The sequence below is a fragment of the Fusarium verticillioides genome, chromosome 5, assembly GCF_000149555.1.
Source record: "Fusarium verticillioides 7600 chromosome 5, whole genome shotgun sequence".
In the NCBI taxonomy this organism is placed as follows: domain Eukaryota; kingdom Fungi; phylum Ascomycota; class Sordariomycetes; order Hypocreales; family Nectriaceae; genus Fusarium; species Fusarium verticillioides.
In genome coordinates, this window is record NC_031679.1 from 891,563 (window position 1) to 911,086 (window position 19,524).

The 19,524-nt window shown below is 49.5% G+C and overlaps 7 protein-coding genes and 1 non-coding gene across 12 annotated transcripts; 4 read left to right on the plus strand and 4 right to left on the minus strand.

Annotated features, from left to right (window-relative positions):
- Positions 1–178: 178 nt before the first annotated feature.
- On the minus strand, positions 179–2,170 carry FVEG_03116 (actin-like protein). The gene is made up of 4 exons (XM_018890700.1): positions 1,531–2,170; positions 1,027–1,482; positions 661–975; positions 179–610 (listed from the first exon to the last, which is right to left on the minus strand). The coding sequence occupies exons 1-4, from the start codon at positions 1,837–1,839 to the stop codon at positions 548–550; spliced, it is 1,143 nt and encodes a 380-aa protein (XP_018747064.1). The 5' UTR covers positions 1,840–2,170; the 3' UTR covers positions 179–547.
- Positions 2,171–2,506: 336 nt separating this feature from the next.
- FVEG_03115 (hypothetical protein) lies at positions 2,507–4,813 on the plus strand (the record flags this gene model as incomplete). The annotated part of the gene is made up of 4 exons (XM_018890699.1): positions 2,507–2,584; positions 2,765–2,960; positions 3,011–3,184; positions 3,231–4,813. The coding sequence occupies 4 exons, from the start codon at positions 2,507–2,509 to the stop codon at positions 4,811–4,813; spliced, it is 2,031 nt and encodes a 676-aa protein (XP_018747063.1).
- Positions 4,814–5,006: 193 nt separating this feature from the next.
- Positions 5,007–8,046, minus strand: FVEG_15188 (hypothetical protein). 3 transcript variants are annotated; one of them, XM_018904312.1, is made up of 3 exons: positions 7,701–8,046; positions 6,485–7,645; positions 5,007–6,399 (listed from the first exon to the last, which is right to left on the minus strand). In XM_018904312.1, the coding sequence occupies exon 2, from the start codon at positions 7,167–7,169 to the stop codon at positions 6,816–6,818; it is 354 nt and encodes a 117-aa protein (XP_018747062.1). In that variant the 5' UTR covers positions 7,170–7,645; positions 7,701–8,046; the 3' UTR covers positions 5,007–6,399; positions 6,485–6,815. The 3 variants fall into 3 exon arrangements, with proteins under 3 accessions (XP_018747062.1, XP_018747061.1, XP_018747060.1); XM_018904311.1 differs by having other exon boundaries at positions 5,007–6,413; XM_018904310.1 differs by having other exon boundaries at positions 5,007–7,645.
- Positions 5,682–5,763, minus strand: FVEG_15189. The gene has a single exon. It is a non-coding gene; the product is annotated as a tRNA-Gly (tRNA).
- Positions 6,910–8,215, plus strand: FVEG_15187 (hypothetical protein). The gene is made up of 2 exons (XM_018904309.1): positions 6,910–7,661; positions 7,716–8,215. The coding sequence occupies exons 1-2, from the start codon at positions 7,356–7,358 to the stop codon at positions 7,746–7,748; spliced, it is 339 nt and encodes a 112-aa protein (XP_018747059.1). The 5' UTR covers positions 6,910–7,355; the 3' UTR covers positions 7,749–8,215.
- A 224-nt stretch (positions 8,216–8,439) lies between these two features.
- On the plus strand, positions 8,440–13,994 carry FVEG_03114 (hypothetical protein). The gene has a single exon (XM_018890698.1). It carries the CDS (start codon positions 11,329–11,331, stop codon positions 12,241–12,243), a length of 915 nt encoding a protein of 304 aa, XP_018747058.1. The 5' UTR covers positions 8,440–11,328; the 3' UTR covers positions 12,244–13,994.
- Positions 13,995–15,997: 2,003 nt separating this feature from the next.
- FVEG_15185 (hypothetical protein) lies at positions 15,998–19,173 on the minus strand (the record flags this gene model as incomplete). Of its 3 annotated transcripts, XM_018904307.1 has the most annotated exons (3): positions 15,998–17,093; positions 17,152–19,036; positions 19,095–19,173. In XM_018904307.1, the coding sequence occupies one exon, from the start codon at positions 18,129–18,131 to the stop codon at positions 17,529–17,531; it is 603 nt and encodes a 200-aa protein (XP_018747056.1). In that variant the 3' UTR covers positions 15,998–17,093; positions 17,152–17,528. The 3 variants fall into 3 exon arrangements, with proteins under 3 accessions (XP_018747056.1, XP_018747055.1, XP_018747054.1); XM_018904306.1 differs by having other exon boundaries at positions 15,998–19,036; XM_018904305.1 differs by lacking the exon at positions 19,095–19,173 and having other exon boundaries at positions 16,187–17,744; positions 17,819–18,131.
- Positions 17,931–19,094, plus strand: FVEG_15186 (hypothetical protein). Its single transcript, XM_018904308.1, has 2 exons — positions 17,931–18,220; positions 18,269–19,094. Exon 2 carries the CDS (start codon positions 18,438–18,440, stop codon positions 18,768–18,770), a length of 333 nt encoding a protein of 110 aa, XP_018747057.1. The 5' UTR covers positions 17,931–18,220; positions 18,269–18,437; the 3' UTR covers positions 18,771–19,094.
- Positions 19,174–19,524: the final 351 nt, after the last annotated feature.

The window sequence follows — 19,524 nt, forward strand, 5'->3', positions numbered from 1 at the left end:
CTCTCGTGACTGATATGTCCTCAATGAGCAAGAAAACTGCTGCCTTTCATGAAATAAAGGCTTATGAAGATATACTAAGCTTACCCAACCAAGTCCTTTCGTCACTCGGACCAGAAGTCCTAAATCTCTTGTGTCCCCTTGTATATAACATGATGCTCAGAGACAGAGACTCTTTGGTGGAGAGAACAACTTCACAAAACTAAGCACAATCTCAACACATCAGGGTATCATTAGGCTTCCTCTATCTGGCAAAGGTTGTCTACAACTGCACTGGTGTCTCTGCACACCAAACAGCACTATATCTTCCATTTCCATGCAAGGCTTCTGCATCGCTCTATCAACAACAGCAGCGCGTCAAAGGGGGTTGGTTCGGGTTGTGAGGGCTTGCGTTCACAAAAGGTCAAGGTCATCTCGATCATAAAGGTCCAGACGGCGAAAAAGAATCAGTGTCGATGAGTTCAGGCATGCATGTTCATGTCTGACTGTTTCGTCGTTGTGGCTGCATCACAAAGATGCAAAGTCAAAGGGTGACACGTATACGCCATTCTTACGTGAACTTGGTATGGATAATGTCAGGGTTCTCGTGCCAGTCGTCAATGCTCACCCACATCTGTCACACGTTAGTATAGTAATGAAAGGAAACACGGTAACATCACTGACCTTTCGGAATGTACTCAATCCAGCGAGAATACTGCCTCCGATCCAGGTAGAGTACTTTCTCTCCGGTGGCGCAAAGATCTTGATCCTCATATCCTTGACGGCCAGTTTTTGCAGCTCTGTCAAAAGACGGTCACCGAAGCCCTTTGTCAATGTGCTACCTCCGGAGAGCACAATGTTGCTGTACAGAGATTTTCGCAGGTCGAGATCTGTTCGGTTGATAGCGTCAACGACAATCTGGTGTACACCAGGATATTCGAGGCCGATAATCTCGGGGTCAAAGAGAATCTCGGGTGCTCTGAAGCGTTCCGCGCCAATCTTCAATATGTTAGCATATCTAAACATTGAGTAGAGAATAAAGAGTCTCACCTTGAGCTTGAAGCCGTCTGGAAGCACGTATTCGGCAAACTTGCTCTCATTGGGCTTCACTCCAACCCAATCCCTCTCCTCTTTCCGTGGATCATGAGCAACATAAGAGACGCTCTCCTTGATTAGCCTCACAACTTCCTTCTCGGCACTCGTGTGAAAGACATATCCACTCTTCCGTAGCAATGTCTGCATGTACTCAGTCACGTCTCGGCCTGCCACGTCGATTCGGCGAATACTGCTGGGCATGGCGAAACCCTCGTAAACAGGCACAGCATGAGAAACACCATCACCAGAATCGAGAACAATACCAGTCGTTCGGCCACTGGCGTATAGCGATAGCACGGCTTGGATGGATGTGTGGAGTGCGGGGACGTTGAATGTCTCGAAGAGGATCTGGGCGGCAGTGTCGCGATTGCTTCGGGGGTTCAAGGGAGGTTCCGTCAATAAAACGGGATGCTATAAGATGTCAGCATAATTGCACAGCTAAGCACTTGAGAAACAAACCTCTTCGCTGAGAGTCTTCAATCCTTCACCGTAAACATACTCCCAGATCCTCTCCATATCGTCCCAGTCGGTGACAATACCATGCTCGAGGGGATACCGAATTTTGAGCAGCCCTCTCAATTCCGTGGAGGCCTTTTGTCCTATGAATACCTCACCCTCGAGGGCACCCGCGAGAACTCTCAGATGCTTCGGTCGGCCAACCCATGAGGGAAAGTAACATTTTGGTAGATCATCGCCTGCGAAACCAGCTCGAATAGTGCCAGATCCGTTGTCGAGGACTATAGGCGCATTATGTAAGGAGTCTGCCATGTTGTGTCGGTTTTGGAGTTTGTCCCTGAGTGTTGTATGTCGTCGCTATAATATATCGTTGCCGACTTCTTTGTTGTTACCATACGAGTCCCTGTTCTGAGCTCCCCAGTGTTCGTCCTTTGAGCTCACAGCTAGCAATAGCCTCGAGGCTTCGCGTATTAGCTAACAAAGAAAGAAACCCACAGTGCGTCCGCAGCTCGTCGTATCCATAAAGCGTCTTTCAAGAAAGTTCCGAGTGTTGGTTGGTATTGTCTATTCTGTTTGTTGTACCCCTGCCAATCAATCCCGTCGAGGCCAATGCCTCGCCCACTAGCAATCTGCCAGCTTCAGGAGGCGCCCCGTGGCAGTACTCGAGTCACGTGAGTCCGAGGGATTAGCTCAGCGCCTCAGGCAGCAGCACTTTAAGTGCTTCGCGTGAAAGCGCGTCTTCTCAACCGTGGACCGCGTCTTTGACGTGAATTCATATTACCTAGGCAACTTGGACCTTGGGAAGAGCTTTTGACGATACTGCAAAGCCCATTAGCAACGTTCAATTCGACCTCTCCTTCGCCGCTGATGATTGTCACGAGTTCTATCTTGCCCTGCTAACCCTCCTGATTAATCCTCTTCGCCCTCGTCCCGTCACCATCGCGCATGATCCCAGAATTGCTTCATCTTAGCCGCCCACATGGTCAAGGCCAATGCTAATGCAGCAGCTGCTGCTGCTGCTTCTGGACCTGGCGTTTACAGCGCAGTATACAGTGGTGTAAGTCTTTGCTGCCTGCGATCTCTTTTATGTGACTCTATTAGTGCATTCTTCTCAACAGCTCCGTTTGAAGCTGGAGTGTCATGAGCACCAAATTTCTTTGATGGAGCTTGCCTCTGATACTACCATCCCCCACTAGTACTATCAATCCAATGCCTTTACTAATCAATTCTCCTTCAGATTCCTGTATACGAATTCCAGTTTGGTGGTGACCTCAAAGAACATGTGATGCGAAGGAGACACGATAACTGGATCAATGCAACACATATCCTGAAGGCTGCTGGGTTCGACAAGCCAGCTCGAACCAGAATTCTCGAGCGAGATGTGCAAAAAGACGTTCACGAGAAGATCCAAGGTGGTTATGGAAAATACCAAGGTTCGCCAACTCCTCAGACACGCCATCTAAACTCTAACGCCAATGTACAGGTACTTGGATACCACTCGAGAGCGGGCAAGCATTAGCAGAGCGGCACAGTGTATTCGATCGATTACGACCCATCTTTGAATATGTCGCTGGTGCGGAGAGCCCACCTCCTGCTCCCAGACATGCTAGTAAACCCAAGGGACCAAAGTCTAAGCCTCCACTACCGAAGTGGAACAGTATGTCGAGTGTGATACCAGATAGGAGCCAACTAACTGTTATCAGATCCCCCTCCAGCTCCTGCTCCCGCGCCTGTAATTCATGATGATCCCGATACGGTAATGGGTGACGAAGATACACCAGATAACCTCACAGTGGCATCAGCATCTTACATGGCCGAAGACGAACGTTTCGAGATGCCTCAAGTGCCAGGCACAGGACGGAAGCGCAGAAGAGACGATAGCAATTTGCAAGACCTTACCGAGCAACAGCATGCGCTATACGGCGACGAGCTTCTCGACTACTTCCTCCTCAGCAAGACAGACCAACCAGCAGTAAAGCCTGATCCACCCGCCAACTTTCAACCTAACTGGCCGATCGATGCGGAGGACCATACGGCGCTTCACTGGGCGTCTGCAATGGGAGACGTTGATGTTGTCAAACAACTCAAGCGATTTAACGCATCATCCACCGTCAGAAACATACGCGGCGAGACACCGTTCATGCACTCAGTAAACTTTACGAACTGTTACGAGAAGCAGAGCTTTCCCGTCGTGATGAAAGAGCTATTCGAAACATTCGATGCTCGTGACAATATGGGCTGTACAGTGATACATCATGCGGCTGTTATGAAGAACGGCAGAGTATTCAACTCATCATGCTCGCGATATTACTTGGACAATATTCTCAACAAACTTCAGGAGGGCCTAGAACCAAGCGCATTTCAGAAATTGCTGGATGTTCAAGATAACGACGGAAATACAGCATTACACCTTGCGGCGCAGCGGAATGCTAGGAAGTGCATAAGAGCACTATTAGGACGCAACGCTTCATCGGACCTTACGAATAACGACGGAATCAGGGCAGAGGATCTTATTATGGATTTGAACGCGACGAAGAAAGAACGTGGACCTCAACGATCGTCGTCTCCTTTTGCCCCTGAATCTCAACGACATGCTTCTTTCAAGGATGCATTGCTCGAGAAGGCGAATCGGCAACCCCCGGTGGCTTTTCAGTCCGCGGCAGCAAACACTGTCCAGTCACGGATCACGCCCCTGATTATGGAGAAGTTCCAGGATTTAGCTAAGAGCTACGAAGAGGAATGGCGGGAGAAGGATGTAGCAGAGGCAGAGGCGAAGCGAATCTTGGCCAACACCCAGGCAGATCTGAATGTTCTCCGGCAAAACATCACAGACGCTGAGGGGCAGCTCGAGTCAGAAGAAGCAGCGTCCAAAAACAACCAAGAAGCCAATCTCGCCAAGCATCAGGTGCTTTCACTCATCACACACCAAAACCGCTTACATGTTCAGCGGTCAGTGGACAGTGAGCTCAGCCGCATCAATGGCGATGGAGGCGTGCAGGAAGAGTCATACGAAGAGAGGCTGAGTCTCGCCCGCCAACTAAGCACATTGCTTGCTGAGCAGCGAACAGCTGAGACGGATTATGTCGAGGCGTTGAGTATGGTGGGCACGGGTGAGAAGATTGAAAAGTATAGGAAACTTCTCAAGAGGTGTCTCGATCCGAAGGAGGGCGACAGCCTGGACACGAATCTCGACAGCCTGATCGAGATGATGGAGGAAGAGCGGGACGAGGATGGTATGGTCGGCGTTATGGAGCCCCAACCAATGGAGCTGTCAGGTGGCATCTAGGGAATACCATTGGGCTCTCCCTTGCGGATCTAGCTCCTCTATTCTCATGCTCTTTTGTTTTGACGAAGGTACTTATATATATCCTTATTGGTTAGGGGCGCGCATAGTTACGGGGTTGGTTAATCCTCTGCTAGTTAGTATTGGGAGGATCCAGCAGAAGCAGACTTTCTACGAAGGAATGGGCGATGGGTGTATGCAATTTTGCACGGTAGACATGAGCGCAAGCGAGTTGATAGTTGCCTATGAAATACACTTGCTCTTGAACTCAGAACTAGCTTTTTCCGGGGAAGTCGGTCAGTGGCACTTGAGAACCAACCACCAGGTCAACGGTCATAGTTAGTCAATCAAACTAAGATGCACTGCCGGAGACGGCTTGACGCCAAGGCATTCGATAGAGGGCAATTCCAAGTCATCGGGACCGAGGCCCTCACTAACTTCCAAGTTGTGAGGATAGCGCCGAGGCTTGTCAGCCAGCCTCATGCTTCTGTGCCTTACCGATTTGCTCAACTTGACCATAGTACACCAACAGGAGGGGCTCCAGCACCGATAATGCGGCTGGTATTGGTTTCCAGGAGCGGTGATCCATGAGTTATATTCTCAAAGAGGCTTGGTCATGCGCAAGCCATCTTCTTCGTTCCACCTGAAAGAAATATCCTGCGGGACAAAACTTCCTCGAATCAGATGGTTTGAATGATGTGTAAGGGGGCCACCTATGATGAGAAGTTTCGGGCCAGTCAGATCACCTGTTTCTTCAACAGACCAGTATCATCAGTTCTTGCACAGCAAGGAAGTTGCCCATAGACCAGCAAAAAGCGATTGTATGCCAACAAGCAAAAGATCTGATCACTCATTGGAGTGACTGTTGTAATGCGTAATCTGGGAATCGAACCCAGGGCTCCCCGACGCTGCTCGAATGGCAACGGAGAATTTTACCACTAAACCAATTACGCTGTGGTGTTCGATGCCTGGTATCCCCTTACTGAGCCTCATATTCCGCCTCAACAAGTCTCGGTCGTCGTCGCTGTACTTACGTCTCTTTCTTCAGGACAAGGATCTTGAGATTTGTTTGCTTTTCCTTAGACAAGAGATTCGGCTAATGTAGCTGACCGCATGAGTCTAAATCATGTGAGTTCATCAATTCATGTGAAATCAACCAATAACCAAGGTGGGTTCAAATCCAGCCAAGTTTGAGTTTTTCTGAAGTAAGCATAATTAACGGCCATGAGGATCGGGCGTTGCGGAGTCAATGATGAAGCTTGATATCTGGGCTATAGTGGTATGGGATGTCAAGAGGCTGGTTAGATCCGCGCTTAGGCCAAGCGGTGAGATGTAATGGCCGGTTCATGGCTGGGCATCCCAGGTGGAGCGAATGTCATTGTTCATCGCGAACCAACGCTTGCGACGATGATGATTGGGATGCTGCTACGGATAGACGCGCCCGAAGTATCTGAAACTGGACACGAACGCGAGTAATTGGCTTCTGAGAGTGGCAAGAGTCGTCGCGTAACTTGCGCAATCAATGAGGCCGAGCAATCCGTTGCTGTCGAATTGCGCCGAGCTTGTTCTCCGTGAGTGTTTTTGTTGTGCTGCGCCAGTCAGACTTGTGTAAGTCATTTCCTTGTCAGCAAGGCCCACGTCGAAACACGAGGCTGAAGGCAATAATTTGCTAACTCTTAAAAAGGCAATTTGAGCGATGACGATGGATGACTCGAGGCCAAGAAGTGGAATAAGACAGGTATTATACCCTGTACGCATAAAGCATTGGTTCGAAAGAAAAGAGAGAGAAAAGTCCTAGACAAGGTATATATCTGTGATGCTCGATATGATTTGAAGGAGCTTTCCGTATCCGTAAGAGGTTCTCCGCCAGTGGTTGTTTGTTTTGCAGGGTTGGCGAGGATTGACTGGACTTGAATGTGACATTGACAAGGATAATAACCAAGGTGGTGGGGACTGGCTCGTAAGGCTGAACAGGGTGCTATTTTTGAACACTGGCCAAGAGTGGTTAGGAGTTCTTGTTAGTCCCAGAGCTGGCCAGGACAAAATGGCGGAGTTTGCATCCCCGTGTCAGAATGTCGGCGTGGATCCACGGAGGAAAGGATCCCACCTGATTAAGTTGCAGAGCGGACGATATTTCTGCTAGAGGTACCTGCCGAGACCAGGGTTGTATGAGAGGAAGACTAACTGTTACACTTTGCGAAAATCGACGTTGTGTTGAGGTGCGGCGTGTGTTGCATCCGCAGCCAGTAAGACAGCCACAACCATACTGCAAGAGCGCAAGACAACCACCCACATGGAGAGAAAGCATGGGACTCGCATTACATCCTAGTCTTGTCATCATCAATTGCAGGATAATCATCGTATAAGAACGTTGGAACTCTCGGCCACCACCACCACCCCAGACAGCCTGATAGAAACGCTACTGATGCGTGTCTGAAGATCGTTGCTTGATGTGCACCATGGCCAAGCAAGCATGATGATGTAGGAAACGAATCCCATCACGGCTGAAAACCCATTCAGAGTAGGATTGCATGCAACTCTCTGGATGAATGGGGCACTCGGAACGCGCGGGGGTGTCTTATTGATGTTTGTAAAGACGGGGTTCACCCTCGTATTTCACTGGCCTCAAGGTGAACCTTCTTTTCTACTCGACCTGAGCTTTGGTAGCAAAAGAGATTGCGTTGCATGCGGCGCAGTCGCATCTCTTGCAATGCGACGAGACACCCTAAGGTGGCTTCTAGAAGGCAGTAGGGTATCGGTTTACCCTAGGGTGGGTTCACGACTGACTCGGCAGGAAGCTGAAGAATCCGAGTTTCTGCGGAAGGTCAAGAGAACCTGGATAAAATTTATTGTTAGCGATTTATCCACAACATTCTTTATGGCAACTGACAGTTCACTGCCATAGCCCTTGACAGAAGCCCAGACCCCATCGTATTGACAATGAGTCCAGCTGGGCAAGGTTACCGCCGTCGCCGGTCCTGGGTCTGTGATTGGCTACCGAAACGCTGGAGAAGGTCTAAAGCGCCAGCAGGGGGAAAGAGAGACATTGGCTTGGCCGAGGCTGATGAATTGTGGTAGACAATATTATATTAACGGTCAACCTGAACCATGCGTATGAACTACGCGATGGCCCGTTCGGTATTGGAAATAGGTAATCAAACGTGGTTCGACTGGTTCGAATGAATGTTAGAACCTAGCCGGGTTGAGAGAGGGTATTCGGAGACAGACACAGCCAACCGTCGCTTGTAATGCAATGTGACGCTTGGCAGGCAATAATGCGCGGCGATATCATAATTGCGAATCCCTGTCATGATAGTACAGAACGGATGCATCATGCATCATGCAATACATTGACGAATCGAGTCACGTCCTTGGTTGAGTTTTTCGATAAAGCAAGATCTAAGCGGCAACCTTTAACCTGCTTGTACAATGGATGGGGGATGGGATGTTGGATGTGAGCGTCGCCCTCCTTCCGTGGTTGGGTGTGAACGTCAAGTTTCAGGCGCCCCTTGCAAGCCCAGCGCCAAACAAGGGAAGGCGGCCCCGTTCCTTCCATTCTTGTGTCCAATCACGTGTCGTAATTTCATCGTTTCAGCTGGGTCGGTTCTTCAGTGTCCAAGACCAGAGCATCCACTGCCACCACAGCCCAGCCCAAGGCCAACGATATCGGGAGGACGGCGATCTCCATCGATATGTGATGCATTGACCAAAACTCAACCTTCTAGTTCGGAAGCAAGCACTTCCAGCTGCAATGACATGCTGTCCCGCGTCGTGCCGTGTCTTGTACAGCGGCAGGCATCGATCTCCTCTCCGCGTGGCATGGGTGGTATACAGCCACGCGACACGTCTTTTGATGCATCAAATCGGGGAGTAATGCTCATTAATCATCACCATTCAGCACAGGCATGCTCGAACCAAGAACCCTATCAACCTAACAGATTCCACAACCAACACGAGACCCTCTCAGCCTGCAAAACAACCCCCGAAATGACGCAGAAACCCATGATGAGGCGCTTCACCAGTCAAAAGGAATTCGAGTTGCATAGACTCTTCCAGCCCAACAAAAGATGGCAGCTATCGTGGTTAGCTCCACATGCAATATCACTTACACCTTTTCTACCAAATGCATAGGCAGTCGAGTAATGACAAGAGCCCCGCCATTGACGCTCCTATGATAACTTCCACTGGGCTTGGCTGCTGGAGTATCGATTACAGTACGCGGTGGCGGGCTTGCTTGTCTCTCATCAGGGAGAGACAGTTCAGTTTCGTCAGGCGCCCTACACCGACAGTGGACCCGGAAAGTGCCCAAGAAGCAAAAGAATTCATGATAACCTTTTATGACCGCGACCGTTACTGCTACTCTCCGGATATCGTTTGTCCAAGGTTGCATTGGAAGCGCCTCATGCAGGGACATAGCCGGCGCCATTACACCAGTATTCAAAAAAATGTACCACACCGCTCAGCCAGACGATCCAGATTCGCAAAGCTTCTTGAGAAGCCCTATCGCGATGTGGACACTCTCGTCGATCTCGTGCGCCAATATGTGTCGGACCAAGCCAATTGCTGCCGCCTTAGATCGTTCGAAAACGGTTCGATAGATGCAGTAGGGATTCCTTCTCTACAGAGGCTTGAGACTTGCCCGATTCCCATGCCACTAACGTAGCCTTGTCTTGCCCAAAAGGCCAAAGGCTCGACGTCGTCCCATCTAGCTCGGCCAATAGCCGCTTAGACACACCCCTAGCCTGGAACAAGCTCGCCGCAAGGGTCTGTCTCTAGCCCATGGCGTCGTTACAAGTAGGGCTCACCTCAGCTGAAATGCTCAATTTAGCCCATCTTCTGGCGTCACTCCCTCGCCAAACTGGTCAGATTTGGGTTTGGTCAGTAAACTAATCTGCAGGGCTTGGGCCCTGGGGGCTCGAAGCAGATTGCAGTGCGATCGTGGAGCAACATGGCCCAGGGACGCCCGGCTTGGCCAAGCGACTTTTGTGCCTCTGACGCCTTCGTTGGAAATCTCGGGCTGAAAACAGGGATGCCAATCTTTTGCAGACTGCAGACTGCAGGAAACGACTCTTACAACACGCCCTCGGGGTCCAGTACGACCCATTAACCAATTTGCTCTGACTTTATTCGACGACCCCATGCCCAGCTGTTAATGGTTGGAGACATTTTTTTTTTTTTGGAGCACGCGGTTCATCGAGTTTCCTTGATCAACTTTGATTGACACGATCCAGCCCGGCTCAGCTTGCGATGACATTGCAATCTCACGCTTGCTTCTAGGATCTCATTCCCTACCCCCGATTAATGTTTCATCATGAAAACCCCGGTCCTTTCTGAATTACACATGAGATCATGCCAAAAATGTCGCAACGAGCGATCGACCAAAGGCTCGTCCCACTGGCAGCTCTTGTCCAAGTCTTCAGTGACAGCTTCTCAGAACTCGGGCAACCTTAACCAGAGCCACACTTACTCGGTCATTTTCAAATCCTCCCAACACCTCCAGAAATCAATACTCCACTTGTCAAAGCCACCCCTACAAGTCAAACGTTGTACCCACGTCCCGGGACCGCAGCCACAGCTAGTCTCGATTAGTAGCCCCTTTGAAAGAGGCTGTCTGAAGCATTTCTTTCCGCTCCTTTGTAAAGAGAATCCATGTTCATTTTCTCCATATTCCTAGCTCAGACCCTTGAAGAGCAGGGTGGGGTCCAAGGGGGGTGTCGTACTATCCTTCGACATTGGGCCCGAAGTTCATCAAGTGATGCTCTTGGCTTGGCTTGCTACATTGACCTTACTCGAGAGTTTCCATCAGTTCATGAACAGCCATCATATAAGACTCAGTGCCCCCAGCTACGTAACCTTACACAAATAGCCGGTATTGCTTTTGCACTTTGTTGATCCTTTCACTTCTCTTATATGCATCTCATATAACAGGCTTCACACCACGCCCTGTCTATTCAGTCACAACTCGAGTATCACTTTGGTGATCGAAAGACGACCAAGAGGCCATCTACCATATTCGCATTGCTGGGAAATAATCCGACGGCGATCCCCTGGTATAAGTCGACATAGTTGGCTCCAGCATTTACTGAGTGGATGTTTGCGACGGAAGTCATTCCGTGATCGAGTCATCAACCAGATAATTTATCTGATACAAGCCACTACCAAAGTCTGGAGACACACGAGGCTTACTCGGGCGCCGCTTTTCTCCAAACAAAACTCGTTTTCTCATTCTGACCAAGCGCCCTTAACCGCGGGTGTTTGAAGCATAGCCTTGGATCGACCGGATTCAAGACCGCCAACAACCCTGTCTATTCAACCCAGCCCAGCCTTCTTGTCTACAGAGTCGACTCCGCCCAACCAACCCAGACGAGGATTGTCAACGCAACGGGCAAGCATACCCCCAGAAAGTCACTGTCTGACCGCAGAAAGTAGAGTGACCTTTGGCCCCGCCAAGTGACCGACGGCGCCAAAATTAAGTTTCCACGAATATATCAATCAATCACTGACATAAACGACGCACCATGCCCGTAACTAATCGAGGTGTAACACAACTTACACCTGACACCACCACCTCAACGCCAACTCACAGTAACTACTTGAACAAGTCGTCTTCCTCCTTTCAGACTCTTCAAGCTGGCCTCGCAATCTTTGCTGTTGCTGTCATCGCACGCTTTTGCGTTTTGCAACTCTACCTATGGTTGCGACAGATGCGCGGCTCGGATCAGCAAACCCTCCCCATCTCATCGTTGTCGCATACTCGACGGCTTCAGTCGCAACCCTTTTGGGCTATGAATGAGAAGACTATGACGCCGCCTGCTAACCAGGAGGATATGGCCCCTGAGGATATGTTGCATACCCAGCAAAGAGACAAGAAACTGGTCATCGACCCCAACTGGCAGAGTCCAGACAATCTCATGTCCAGACATGTCATGTCACGGCCACCTCCTGCACCACCTCTGACGCCGCCTGAGCTGAGCACTGCCGTCTTCACTTTTGATGACCGCCCACGACCAGGCGAGGATAGTTTTATTCGTCAGCCTAACCCTGATTACATGTCGTCGACAGCCAACGCTGTCCTGCCTGACAACTCACCCTCAACATCGGTCACCCGTCGGCGCTCTTACAACAAGACTCTTCCTATCGGAGTTCCCGTGTCTCAGTCGTCCCAAGGGATGTCGGATGCTGCCGATCTGACCTTTTCGCCCAGTTCCTACCCACCTGCAAGCCCGTTGCTTCCACCGGCCCCACCCAACGCAGGAACCATGGAGATCGGCGTCCAGGGCGAGATCATTGGTGTTCTCGACTCCGAAGGCGCCGGGTGGACAAGACATACGCGTGTCTATGGCGGCGGAGTCTGCCTTGCATGTGCGGCCTCCGGTGGCAACCACGGGGGCGGTTTCTACGGAGCAACAGTCCGGCCTGAGGAGATGCGATGACGAGTTGACAGTTTCGTAACGACCATGTGTACTACTGTCAGATGACTTTTCCCGACCAAACGTGATTGGCACTTTTGGTCCGGTATAGGGGCCCATGTGTAACGACCGTTTACGACTTATGTTAGAGGTGGACGTGGTGCAACAGACTGCGCTTCTGGGCAAAACTTTTCTTTTCTCATGTCTTACTTCAATGACGCGCGGCCTGCGCCGCTGTTTTGAAGCGATGCATTGTCTCACTTGTTTTCGGTTTGGACTTGGGTTGGATCTTTGTGTTGCACTGCTCAGTATAATATACCCCTTAAGGTACTCACCTACTTGGATGGCTATCAGGCTAAGGGCGCATGGAACTGAAGATGTATTTCATACAGTTTTTTATGTCGAGGTTTAGATCTTGGCTCATGATGATATAACGACCTGTTTTCTTTTAACAACATTATCTTATTCTTAGTTTCTCTGCCAGAGACAGGCATCGTAGCTTGATGACTGAATCATTCTCATCATCTACTCATGCAAAGCCCCACATTCTTCTTATACCCAAAGCCCACTCGCGAATGCCCTCAACAAAGCCCCATAATTGACGGAGACTTTGACTCGGACTGCTCGGGTCGCCGTTCGAACACGTCTTCAAGTCCTCGTAAAAGTAAGCAGCCTCGAGGGCATATCACGGGATTTGTACCATGAAGCTCTCGTCAGCCTTACAGAGGAGTCTGCCACAGTCCATACCTTGCAAGTGCTTATCGTAGGACTAAGCCTCGGACGTATCCCAGACAAGATACCCGACGCCCAAATGGATCACTAAATGTAGAAACAACCTAGAAGATCATCAAAGACTAAGAGCCGGCGCAAAGATTCGTGCGGGAGGGCAACACTCGCGCGTCATGCAACCTATACCGGTCTAGGACCGAAGATCAAGCCAACGACTTATACACCTTTCACCGAATTCAGGTGATTTACCCGCCCGCCCCTAAGCTTACCTTGCGTCCATGATCGGCCATGTGTGCCGAGTTCTCTTGGCCTATGAAGCTCCCGCACGGTAAGCTCTTGAGGGAATAGGGGTGGCTTCTTTCTGCTTAGGACAGGATAGTATGAAGGCGGCTGGGAACAAGTTAGAGATCTCACGTCAGATGAGAGGAAATTACATCCAAGGTCGTGTGCGGTGAGCGGGTGATCACGGGCAAAGAGGACATGTGCTCGTGAGAAGAGGGGAGGGGGTTTATAGGGCTGATATTGAGAGATTGAGTTGTCACATGGAGTGAGAGCTAGGTACGGGATACGACCAAACTGAATCGAAGTCCTAGTCTGTGGAGTTGGCTCTGTCAGAAACAACTAGCCCCTTGCTGATGGCTTTTGTGGGGAGAGAATACGCTTGGTCTAGGATAGAAAGATTTATAACAAAGCCCGGCTGTGGGACTTTTGTACCATGCTCGCATGACGTGTTTCGTGCATCTGCATATGCCATAGGACCTGGGATATTGAAACACTCCTTTTGATATGGTCGCAGATTCGGCCTGGCTTTGTAAGTGGACGGCTGGGATAATCGAAAGATGATGCCCCTTTTGGATGCTTCTAGCGCGTATGCTTTAGGTGCTTGCAGATTCGAGGGGGCAAGTGTCGTTGGGGAACGTCGTGAGAGGTCGAGCATGGTTGTGGTGTCACTGACAGCTTGCAGCTTGTATACATTACATATGGGTGCTTTGTGTTCCTTTCCCTGTTTTTGTGGGAGGTCCTTATTGGTTTGGACACATCGCAGCTTGTGTATCTGTTTAGTGTGCGTTGTAGTGCATCTCTTTGGGGTTCTGCAGGATACATTTCTCTCCGACGACCAACGTTCGGTCCGAGTTGACACGGAATTTATGACATGACTTGGCTACTACCTTGGTAGCAAGCCACGTGGTGATGAGCAGGGACAACGAATCGGGAACTCAGTGTCTTGTTCCTATTGTAACTCCCATCAAGTCATTCGTAGGCTTGTCATTATTGTTGAAGAGTGTGATGCTAGGTGAGGGAGGGTTACTTGTTCATCGTCCAGTTCAAGATGGAACTTGAAATGGTCAAGGCCGATCTCGCCAAGGTTCTAGTCATACTTGGCGGCCTAGGGCTGAACTGGGGGTAGCTATCTAAGAGCAAGCGAACCGGTATGAGGTGACTAGACAAGGTCGTTACATTATTCTAGTATGTACTGTATGTACAGATACAAACTATGTGTCGAAGGGACCTTTAGTCATCACGTGGTTCTCATTCTGTGGTAATACTCCAGGATAACAAGATCCTTCTCCGTCTATTATGCCACTTTGATGCTGGCTATTATCCCACATTGAAATTGTGCTTAATGGTACACGTAGGCTTTATGTTGCTTTGTTCTCTTGTCTTTATTACCCCTCTCTAAGAGATATTCTGACCCGAATAATATGAATGTGTTGGACTTGTCTCCTCAGACTCAGCAACGCAACACAACAGTCAAGATCGCGGGTAGCCGCATGAGTATGTTGGCCTTTATAGTTTGCCACCTTCAATTATTCCACTCACCAAGTGAAGATCTCGCTGATGTCTATATGTCCTTCCTCGGGAATTCGCAACGCAGTCATTAGAGTTCCAGTCTGGATCTTCTTGCAGCGCTGATGTTCTCGGATTCACAAATGGAAAAACCCGTCTCGACATTTCCTTTCACAGTTATCTTCAAGTTATCCGTTCAAATAGTAATCTAATGCTTTAGCAATTGGTGTTGTTGGTCTGTTCTGAGACTCTCTATGGTCTTCCTCGAGAAACGTTATTAGAAGTCGTTGGTACGGCCGAAGCCCAAATTAGCCACGCTCCGGAACGTGCTTTGCAGAATATCGAACCAAGGTCTGTGGACTTGATGGCGATTGGAGACCATTTTGTACTGATTTCGCTTTACAGAATGGACAGCTAGGGCCTCACAATAGATATAGGGTACATGCTTAGTCTCGGTGACTTCAACAGCCAACGTTAGCTGGGTCCTTATTCACCCAAGGCTCGACTCCAATATAATTATAGCCCCGTTTTTATACTGGCTCTCTCTTGTCCTGCCTGTTCTGTTTTCGTATGAGCTATAGATTACCATGATGTTGTTCATTCTTCAGTGTTGCACATCAGGCCGTTGGCTTGGTACGACCCAGGGCAACTTGCAGAGTCTATCACAGTATGAAGAGGACAGTCGCGACTATTGTTCTTTTATCCAATCAGTGGTAGCGATATCAGATAATTACCGATCGACTCTATTTCGAGATCTTGACTCGCATCATGTGGGTGAGGTGATAGTCGAGGTTCATCAACATTCCGTTCACATAGACCATAGCCAAGTATCAGTTCACAGCAACACAGAATAACAGTTATGACTTTAGCGGGACTCAGAATTGTATAACACGATTATTCAATTGAATTTCACATGTTTTCTTTAAGTGGTCTCGATAGCCTCTCATCCTTCCACGAACCCAGCCTCAGTAAGCCCGGTTGAAACTCACCTCATTCACATCTGAAGACATTCCTGACGATCTGGTCTAAACTCTACCGAACTGCCGGTATCCGCTTCGTTTGATTGGAGTATCAGTCGACGAGAGTTTAACTGGTGACAACGTGTCCATCCGATCTACCGAGTGAGGTTCCGTGTCAATTTGTATAGAGTTTACTAGGCACGTGTAACTTGCATATGTCTGGCGCAGTTACGACATAACTACTGCAAGTCGCTGGCGTACGAGCAATGCGAAGCAGCTAATGTCACAGAGTCGAACGAGAATTGGCAATTTGAGGTCAATAAGTCTCTCAAAGAAAGGTTTGTGTGTTGAAGTCGTGACACATCTCAGACTCAGAGCTCTTCTGATGCAGGGTAGGTTGATTGACTTGGGATGAGCCGCAACGGTCCCTGTGACAGATCGGAGAGACGAGGGGGTAATTTCACCATCTCAACGGCCAAAAGCATAATTAACCATTGTAATTAAAGATTCTCCTCCAATCATGAGAATAATTGGGTTCATTCGATAGCTTCCACGCTATCGATTCAACGACTAGGGTTTAACCGCGACGGCGGCTGCAAAGTCTCAGACAAGCAAATCACAACCAAAGAGCTCTAGACCTTCGGCTACACGCACTTGACGCTAAAATACTAAATACATACGGTATGTAAACAGTGCAGAAGCCCCTTTTGTAAGCGCCGTGAGCAATAATCCGTACATGATGGCTGCATATCTGCTGCATGCGGTTGCACATTGTGATGTTGTGCGTCTTGCGTCTCTTGGTGCTGATTTATTGGTGCTGAGCCGTTGGCAAGCGCGTAAAGGGCGGTTGGGAGGTTATGATATTGGTTGTTAGACGCGATCTGCAAGAAATACCGACTGTATACTTGGTATAGCTGTACTGTATGAAGAGGGACATCTGCACGTAAGCGCGAGGATGAGGGATGCATATGCGGCAATAAATGAATGGTTCGTGACGTGGGCTGCGAGACGAAAACATCATAATTGAAGCCAGTGTTGGTTGTGGTCAGGCGCCAAAATGTATACTAGAGACATACTATGAGCATTGTATTTGTCAAAAATATGCAGAGAACCAAGAGAGCCGACGGTGGCCTATAGCTCGAAACTGCATATTTGAACCAACAGCTTATACCACCGAAACAGCACAGAACCGACACACGTTCCTATATCGGCGCCAGTCAAGAATGACGGATGACTTTGGGTATCTCCCCGCGTACGGAGTAGAATAAGGGAGATCAAGACATGTCTATGCCTCTAATAAACCCCAGCTAGGCTCAAGACATGGAGCGGGTAAATAACCTAGTTCATTTTTGGGTCATATTGTCTTCTTCGTGATCGCATCTCCTATCATCAAAGCCCCTGCATACGAATGAGACGAACACGACCACGTATCGCATTAGGGTTCAAGTTAACCTACACTGACACAAACCCAAAAAGTTTCTTGGTGTGCGTTTGTGCGTTTGTGCGTGTGCGTACGGTTGCATGTACCTGCGTTTGGACAGGCTGCAGGCAGTACCCTCGCTTGTCCCATCGACTTATTCAGTGGCTACGGTGCCGTAGTGTTTCGTTTCTCAATGGCTCAAGACAAGGGTCCAGTCCACGGTGCATCAAAGCTCATTCCAAAACTTGCGCCATGTCTCTCAAGCTGCAGCTCGACCAGAATGAAGAAACAATGGGGAAAGCCACTGAGCTATTCATAACAACAACAAACACTTGCATCCGTTGAAGATGCAGATGTAGCGAACAAACAGAAAAAATCCATCACCTCGGTTCGTCTGGGAAATAGGCAGCGCGTCACCTTTTCACGGCACGTGTCGCGTTGAGCCAGGGTCTTCTTAGTGCTGGGCCTAGCATCGAACTTAGCCCCCCAAAGCGGACAGTGTGAGGTAGGGCAGGACGATGGATCGAAATGGGAAATGGACAAGGAGTTCTGCGGTGATGAAACATCTCGAGACGTGGGGAAAATACGAATCGAGTTGGACGCCGACAAGGGACCTCGGGCGATGCTGACTGCGATGGGCATAAACCTGCCGAACTGATAGCCCAAACAGGGAGAACGGATGTGCTACAACACTGATACTTACGTTTATGCTTTTTCAAGCAAGACGGGATGGTCCGTTCCCCAAGATTCAGGTATAGGTGGCCGTAGGCCCTGTGCTGTGCTGTAGGCATCGTGTGGATAAATTGAGCAACAGCTGTCGGTGCTAAGGCAGAGCTAACGGTCACTCCGGTAGAACGACTGTCTGCGAAATACGGACTCTGGGCAAGCTGAGGCAGGCCAGGCGTCAAAGAATAATAGTAAGACCCTGCTATAAGCAAAGCGACGATGATAAACAACAGCCGCCCTGTTGGATGAGTCCGGTTATGACGAGAAAAGCAAGTAGACATGCTTTGCATGGACGAAGCCCACTGCGGGCGATCCGTGACAGGGTTTCAATTTGACATTGATTTTGACATTCACAGCAAAGAGATTCCCAATGCGCCAGGTATTTCCCTGTCGCTCACCGGGATCCTTAATTGCGACTGACAATCAGTCTGGCACTCGTTCTTGGCTACTGACGATTATGTTCCTCGGGACTCGGTTCATTCCTCAAGGCGCCGAATATATCAACCTGTGGCTGCTGTCATCTCCGATGTCTCGCTTCCCATCATGTTTCGTTTACGCAGTAAAGAAGCGACGCTCAGACCTTTTTGCGTGCGTGCATGTCGGTATGCTACCACGACAATTCACGAATCCTTCGTCAACGTGTCGTGATCTCTTTGATCTTGTCAGCCAGATATAGCAACAATCAAACCAACAAAGAGGCACAGCTTCAAAGAGACTGGCCCTCGAAAAGAATGGATGGATGCCGATCAGGCCGTTACAAAAAGCGGCAAGGATCCATTCTCCCATCACATCCGATGCTTCAATCCCCTGAAGGGCCTCGTATGATTGGCGGCATCAGACGCCAAAACGCCGCCTTGAGACTGTGCCCCCTGTCGTCTACCCCTTGGAGGCTGCCTCATGTCGGTCGCGGCGCCCGCAGCCTCCTCTGATTGGAGATGATGAGCCTTCGAGGACCCCTTGTCACTTGCATGTAAGCTCCAGGGGGGCGTCTTTGTGGATGAGCTGTCCAGTCCATACCCACCAGAAGGAGGCCCTTCTAAGGTCCTGACTGGATTGTCACGCGCTATCTCGTCAGAGGCTACTGCGCGACCAAGTTAGCATCTTCAGGTGTTATTTCGAGCCACGATTGGCCACCACCGGAAGGTAGGAGGTTTTGACGGCTGTGGAAGCTTTTCTTTTTGGCATTTCAAATGAGCTGCTCCGTTTAGCTACTCGTATTCTAATAAAAATCTTGCTTTTGTGTGCATACGTACCCTAACTTTTCCCCCTGGGCTGCGGTCAAGCGAATGTTTTGATGGGGTCAACCTCGTCATCAATATATCTTTTTTTGTGAGTCAGTGCCCGAAACCAAATACATGGATTAAACTCAGCCGAGCGAGCGAGCATCAGAATAAATCCATGTCCCCCAGGCATAAATGAGGTGATCGATCTCGTACTGTGTTCAGGCACTGTCGATACAGGCCATGGCCCCCTTGCCTGGTTGTTAGTGAGCAACTGGGCTCTCAGTAGCGCGTTGGCCGCTAAGTGAACGTGCCTTAGCCCTGTAGCTTTCATTCCATCCATCCAACAGCATGCTTTAGACTGCTACCAGGCGTTTCTACCGTCGTGTCGACTCTGAAGATGGAGGGTTAGAAATGATGGAATAGGGAATATCCAAAATTGGCCCAAGGGGCTGGCACGTAT

What these genes read in the sequence shown, in the direction of transcription:
- FVEG_15186 (XM_018904308.1), top strand. Translation starts at nt 18,438, where the DNA reads ATGTCGGTATGCTACCACGACAATTCACGAATCCTTCGTCAACGTGTC.
- FVEG_03116 (XM_018890700.1), bottom strand. Translation starts at nt 1,839, where the DNA reads ATGGCAGACTCCTTACATAATGCGCCTATAGTCCTCGACAACGGATCT. An exon ending in TGAAGACTCTCAGCGAAGAG is followed by an intron (nt 1,483 to 1,530) that starts GTTTGTTTCTCA and finishes GACATCTTATAG; the next exon opens with CATCCCGTTTTATTGACGGA. An exon ending in CAGACGGCTTCAAGCTCAAG is followed by an intron (nt 976 to 1,026) that starts GTGAGACTCTTT and finishes AACATATTGAAG; the next exon opens with ATTGGCGCGGAACGCTTCAG.
- FVEG_15187 (XM_018904309.1), top strand. Translation starts at nt 7,356, where the DNA reads ATGAATGGGGCACTCGGAACGCGCGGGGGTGTCTTATTGATGTTTGTA. An exon ending in GAACCTGGATAAAATTTATT is followed by an intron (nt 7,662 to 7,715) that starts GTTAGCGATTTA and finishes TCACTGCCATAG; the next exon opens with CCCTTGACAGAAGCCCAGAC.
- FVEG_03114 (XM_018890698.1), top strand. Translation starts at nt 11,329, where the DNA reads ATGCCCGTAACTAATCGAGGTGTAACACAACTTACACCTGACACCACC.
- FVEG_15188 (XM_018904312.1), bottom strand. Translation starts at nt 7,169, where the DNA reads ATGATTATCCTGCAATTGATGATGACAAGACTAGGATGTAATGCGAGT.